This window comes from Vigna umbellata, chromosome 5 (assembly GCF_029865625.1).
Source record: "Vigna umbellata cultivar VRB3 chromosome 5, Vumbellata_1.0, whole genome shotgun sequence".
Classification (NCBI taxonomy): Eukaryota; Viridiplantae; Streptophyta; class Magnoliopsida; order Fabales; family Fabaceae; genus Vigna; species Vigna umbellata.
The window spans coordinates 61,760,525-61,767,026 of record NC_142169.1 but is presented as its reverse complement, the minus strand read 5'-3'; the positions used below and the strand labels follow the sequence as shown (position 1 = coordinate 61,767,026).

The 6,502-nt window shown below is 36.6% G+C and overlaps 1 protein-coding gene across 1 annotated transcript; it reads right to left on the bottom strand.

Moving 5' to 3' along the window:
- Positions 1-308: 308 nt before the first annotated feature.
- On the bottom strand, positions 309-5,188 carry LOC124830728 (auxin response factor 18-like). Its single transcript, XM_047304526.2, has 15 exons — positions 4,719-5,188; positions 4,529-4,626; positions 4,067-4,182; positions 3,874-3,981; positions 3,737-3,793; positions 3,306-3,458; positions 3,124-3,208; positions 2,852-2,942; positions 2,592-2,756; positions 2,386-2,496; positions 2,214-2,286; positions 1,989-2,133; positions 1,136-1,770; positions 765-952; positions 309-681 (listed from the first exon to the last, which is right to left on the bottom strand). Exons 2-15 carry the CDS (start codon positions 4,581-4,583, stop codon positions 513-515), a joined length of 2,151 nt encoding a protein of 716 aa, XP_047160482.1. The 5' UTR covers positions 4,584-4,626; positions 4,719-5,188; the 3' UTR covers positions 309-512.
- Between the last annotated feature and the right edge of the window lie 1,314 nt (positions 5,189-6,502).

The following is a 6,502-nucleotide window of genomic DNA, read 5'->3' as shown; positions in this document are numbered from 1 at the left end:
GTCGTTACCCAACACGGAAACATTTAAATGTTATGCCAAAAATAATGATGACAGAAGAATGGGCATTGTTATTTGTTCTGGTATGAATTGTAACATCAGTAAAGGAAAGCGCCAATCTAATAATGTTTACCTTGTAGCAAATAATATCAGTGGTGATTCTGAAAATGTAGACAAATTAGTTCTAACCACGTAAATTTCGTATGAATTCGTGCCATTGTCGTTGGTAATGTCATCTCCCAACAATAACATTCATTCAATCAATCAATCGGAACATGCCTAACCCATTAAAGCCAAATAACTCAAAGGGAGAAAAAGAAGAGGCGTGCTTGTTTATGCAGATGGTACCACCCCAAAAAGAGTATTCACAAATAAAAAGTTCCTAAATGTAGTAGTTATATTATATTAGTCCACTTACACACCTTCACTACTCTACAATTTAAAGTCGCATAAAACTAAACAAATCAAACCATCAAGCACCCTAAACCCCTCCCAAACCAAAAAAACTAAAGAGGTTAAGCTGTCAAATCGCAAGAGATCTGCTGAGTTTCCTCCCTATTCTGCGAATCTTGACTCAACAAAGTCTCCTCACCCTCTGACGAACAACCAGAATGCTTGCTTTTCAACTTCTTCACATCTTCCCTTGAACAAATGAAAATCCTCTTCGCCATAGAACAGAATTCACTGCAAATGAAAAAAAAAAACACAATTAAAGTCTAATTTTTTACGAATCAGATAATGTTGAAGCTGCCAAAATTACTACTTACGGCCATGGATCATCACCCGCGAGCATCATGTCATTCTCATCATCAGTGAAAGTAATAACCCATTTGGTTTGCATTCGAAGCTCTCCCTTGATATCAAAAATTTTCTCAAGCTCGTCTACGAGAGCCTCATAATCTTTTAGGACAGTGAGGTCAACAGCACGACCAACAGCAACACCTTGCATTTGCACCTTCTCAAAAAAAACACTCACTCATCAATCAACATGTGATAGAAATTAAGCAAAAAGAACCGAATTAAATCCCAAAATTTTTTAAAAAAGCGTTAATCCTGGGTTTTATTTGAGTTTGTAGAAAATAGGAAAAGGAATGCTTAGTTAGAATATTATTAGTGTTAGGATGAAAGATATGGGTACCTTGGTCCGAGTCCTGGTGGATGGTACTGTGGTCTGCTTGGCGTGTCTCTCACTGGGTGATCCATCAGAAATAATTTGCTTCTGCAGCTTATTGGACAGTGAATAATTGTGATTCTGACCAGGCTGAGTTTCACATGCAGCAACAGGAATAGAATCTTTGGGACCACTAGGAATTATTGTAGGTGGACATCCTAGTTCTTTATCAGGGAGGGCAACGTTAGTAAAATTGTTAGTCAAATTAACTCCAAACACCCAACAGTCCATGGGATTCTCACTTCTTTTACCACATTCCACGGGATCATGTGCCAAATCATCATTCGGCCTAGATGAAACAGGGGCATACCCGGAGACAGTTGATTGTGCTGTGACAGCTTTGCTGTTTTTTGGGTCCGGAAAAAGGTTCGAAGAGACACTCAAATGTGGGGAAGATGGCCACATTCCTTCCACACGGACTCTGCTGGAGCTGCTCTTGTTACCATTCATCGGATTCACATTTATTTCTTTCATCCTTGTACACCATATTACTGGGCTTTCATTGCTTTGGACCTCTGATGTGCCACCCAATGCAGTAGGGTCATGGGATAAGGATGGTCCATGATACCACAAACCCGCACCAGGGGAGTTGGGGCCTATTTCTACATCCAACCATCACATTATTTAACTCCATGCTCATTTAATTTACTCCTTAAACAACCAACACATCTTTATATACCTTTTCTCTTTCTTTTTTCAAAAATTAAATAAATAAAGCTTTTCTTGCAACTCAATTTTCACACAAAGTATCTCATCTAATTTCTTCAAAACTACAATATATTTAGTCTAATTAAGAAAAGTCAGGTAAAACATCTAGTACCAGAACACGAAACCTCAGGCCTGGACCTTTTGCTCTTCACCACGGGTTGAGTGACATTCAAAGCAGTGGAAGCAACGAAAGGCTCTATCTCCCACGAAGAAACCCTCTCTGGCCTTGGAATTATTGCCGGTTCATCCCATTGAACCTGAACGGAAAAAGGATTATAAATGCTAAATTGAAACAGAATAAGAATTCAGATGGATAAAATGTAGGTCTTAGTTCAACCTTCAACGAACGCCACTGAGAGTTCCGCCATCCTGGAGATACATCCCCAACCCCAACAATGGTACCAGAAAATCTGACCAAAAATTTAAAGCAACATGACAATAAAGGACCGACTAATACTCAGGCGGACCCTAAGTGCTTATGACAATTTCTTGTGTACTAAAGTAGATACCTTCTCTCAGGTGAGTCCTCCACCTCAAATCTCATCTTGAAACGCATGCCAACTGAAAACTTGTTCACTGCCTCCAGATATTTGTTTAGACCGATAATAAACTGGCTAGTCCTGAATGTATCAAAACACATGTGGGTCAAACATTCTGTTACATTTTGTTTATAAGGTTTGTGGCACCGAAAACAAACTTCAACATGTTTACGAACCTAGGTTTGTAATATACCACAAACATGGTACTGGTCAAAAATGCATGAGAGGCGGTGGCAAGCACTCCAAGATGCATACTCTGACTTGATATCACAGAAGAAGGCATGGGACTTTGCTGTCGTGCTACACGCCTAACACCGACTCTCAGTTCGCCATTCTCTCCCCTGCAAGAATCGTGTCAAAACCAAAGTACACACGACCACAACAGATGAAACAACATGAGAAACAATAATACGATAAGATTCCTAAGTTTTAAAACCTCAGAAACACAAAAGCATCTCCGGCAACAAGTCTCTTGGATGTCACAAATGTACTCCAGCCAGTTGTGAGCAGGTGCCTCCTTGGTTGACCTGGTCATGTTTACAGAATGGGAGAAGCAAATTGGCCACAAGAAAAATAGTAGATGCAGAGTTTACCTCACAGGCCTTAATTTCATTTCATACTAATTACGGTGTTAACTCATTAGAATTTGGATATGGGTCTAGGTCATAAATCCCCAAAGAATACTTGAAATATTAAAGCAAAAATTACCTCGGAATATATGCTTAAACTTCCACTCAAACCCATGAAGATCCTTTGCTGCCAATTCCTGAGTGGGGATAGTTTGGGTCATGTCCTACAGTACATAGAAAAAAGTAGCAAACGTGAAAATAAGGAAAGTCGGGTTTTCGTTAAATATATAGAGGCTAAAGGAAACTGAGAGAGGTAAATACCAATGGAGGCAGACACTCGGTAGCATGCCTCCGAAGAACTGAAAATCCTCCGTGAGTGCTAGTATCAGAAGCAGTTAATATTTTACTAAAAGAGTGAAAGCTCTGTTTCTGGGTCTCTGGTGGACTTGGGTCTGGACTCGTTGGCTCTTCTTGCTGAATAAAACCACAAAAATAAACCAAGATAACTCCCTATAAAAAATACTATCAACTTTCAACCTGAAACTATTTTCCTTTAGTATTATTATGTATTTCACAGTCGCAGAGGAAATCATAAAGCAAGCAAAATACAAAACAAACCCATTCCAGGTAGAGTAATAACGAGGGAATTGGGTTCAAAAACTCAATCAAATTCTCTAAGAGTGACTAAACGGATCCGCACGACCGAAGAAAAAACAAAAAAAAAAAAGGATGGGAAACACGAATAATCTCACATTTGACTGCGGAAGCAAAGTGATACGAGCATAAACTTCATCTGTTTCTTGTTCCGCCTACAAATTAACATAAAAGCGTATGATAAGTACATGAATCACAATAATAAATATGCAATGAAAGGTATAAAAAACATTACCAACAACTGAATGTGAACAACACGGCAGAGAATCTTGGACGGGAGATTGAAATGAGGAATTTGCTGGCTCAGCTCCTGGTTCGGTCCCTGATTAGTCGAAGCTTGCAACTGCGAAAAACAAAGACCAAAACTCGTAAATTTCAAAGCAAACAAAAACCCGAAAGCTACAAAACACACACACACACACACATACTTGTTCCATGTGACCCTGCGGAAAGTAGAAAACTCTCTCCCCTTCGCAAGGAACATCCACCAAAGGCCCCGCACATAGCTTCCATAGCTGCGTGTACAGATCACCATCTCCCACACCTAACCGAACATAAATTAAAACAATTAAGTAAGATCCTCGTTTTCACAAATGAAAGCCAATGCTCTGCGTGGTTTCTCAGAAAGTAAACAACTTCTCCCCTTCACTCTCCTTCCAAAACACTGCCCCAGTAAGGAAGACACAACACATCAACAATTGAACCAGAACCGTGCAGACCCAAGTTCCTCTAAACCACAAAAAACCTCGTTGAGAACCTTACAAACTGCTTCAAACATAAAAAAAAAAAAGAAAAAATAAAACCCAACCAGTTGTTTTTATTTGTCAAACTTTCTAAGCAACCAAGCAGAGCAAGGTCCAGAAAATCCCCACGAAGCATAAGCCATTGACCTGTTTCTGGCTGAGAAGTGGACACAGTTCTAACAGGAGCTTCCAGATGTGCCATTCAAAACGACGTCGTAGAGGGAGAAGAGAAAGAGAGGCAAAAGCTGAAAGTAGGTGCAGAGTGAGAAATAACAGATGAGATTACCCCATGAATACAAAGGAGAGAGAAATAGATGGCGAGACAAGACAGTTATACGCGAGTGAGTGAGTGAGTAATGATGAAGAGTTAACAAGTTTCCTCCTTTTTGCCTCTCGTAACGATCCTGCCACAGAATTTATCTCATGTGCTTTTAACTCCCTCTCACTGCTTCCGTTACAGAACACAAGGCCGGTTTTTCTTTCTCTTTCGCTCCAAAAATCCTTTGGAATGACCACCAAAGCTTCTTTTCTGGTGTCGCCGACGATGATTATTCCGCGCCGGAGACAGCTGAATCGTCGTTTCCAAATTCTAAAGAATTGGTGTCGTACTCTTTTTTCTTCTTCTTCTTCTTCTTCTTCTTCTCTCTCTTGTCTTCTCTGTCTATCTATTATAGATTGAATATAAAGTATGGTCCTCTAGTCTACAGAGTCAGCTTAGCCTACTGTAAATTGTTCTCATGAAACGAAACTCATTGGCCATCATTTTGGTGGAAACCACACTTCATTATTAAACAACAAACGTGTTTTTGTTTCTATTTTCCATTATGTTACAAAAATACTCATATTGTTCTTTTCTTTTTCTTTTAACCGGTACAAAGTTTATTTATGAAAATACACTTCTCCTCCACTTTTTATCATGCGAATGTATAATTTATGTTTATATCCTACGTAGTGCTGTTTGAGTGTGTATGGTTGTACTTTAGGACATGTGGGTATATTTTTTAAGACAAAAAAATTCATATCCTAATTCTTCTCTGTCAACACCAATCCCTTTTATCCCTTAGGTACTCCTAGATTTGTTTCAACCAAACGATCACTAGTAATAATTACTTTTTTTTCTCCTCCAATTAAAATCGATCTTCCGTTTCCATAATTTACTTTAGCTTTTAGTGCCCATCTTTATATACAAGTTCTTAAAGTAAAATTAAATAAAAAATAACATTATAAATGTAAGCTCCAATAGTTTCAAAATTATTTTTTATTTTGTATTTTCTTCAAATAACGTTAAGCATTAAAACATTATACAATATATGCATCGTTAAAATAACGAATAAGTTAAAAATTAATTAAACATGAATTTAGAGAGTCAAAGTTATAGTATAAATAGTTGAGATTTGTAGATGAATCACACCGAAGCTATATGATAAAAGTTTCGAGTTAACTATTACATTTGTTATTGATTTACTTTTTTTAGAATCACAAAATAAGTTACTTGAGTCTATTTACACCAAAGAGTGTGAGTTGGTCCATTGACCCATTTATATATCATATTTATTCCTATGTATAATTTTTTTAAATATTATTTTTATTCAAAAAATTATTTAATTCTAATAAAAAAGTATTTGCGATTCAAATAACAGTATTATATATTTACGTCCTCAAATAAATCATTACAGAAATGATAATGATTTAAATTATAGTATTTTTCTTTTAATAAGTAAATTTTAATATTTTATGCTTATAATATATAAAAAAAAAACTAGGCATACTATCACCGATAAACAAACTATGATGGATAAAACAAACGAGCTTGTTAATTATAGTTTCATCCCTTACTTACATTGATTTCAAAAATTTATTTTCTGAGTACGTAATCGATATTTTGTGGGAAAATTTGCATTGTGTTTATTAGTATAATAAAATATGTATAGTCAGGGTAAATATTTCCACGCTGGCGTGTTTATTTTCAAATTGTAGTTTTTTTATTCTTGTGAGTGTATTTCAGAGCACCATGATAAGAAACACTATTGGTTAATTAGGCTTGTTCATGGTTTAAAATATATTTGATTAATTTTTCACATATTTTTAGAATAGTTTTAAAATTTTAATTAACTGAAATAA

Excerpts from the sequence above, each read along its gene's own strand:
- LOC124830728 (XM_047304526.2), bottom strand. The coding sequence starts at position 4,583 with ATGGCACATCTGGAAGCTCCTGTTAGAACTGTGTCCACTTCTCAGCCA. Across the intron at positions 3,794-3,873 it reads TTGTTCACATTCAGTTGTTG|GCGGAACAAGAAACAGATGA; the intron begins GTAATGTTTTTT and ends GTTAATTTGTAG. Across the intron at positions 953-1,135 it reads CCACCAGGACTCGGACCAAG|GTGCAAATGCAAGGTGTTGC; the intron begins GTACCCATATCT and ends TTTTTTGAGAAG.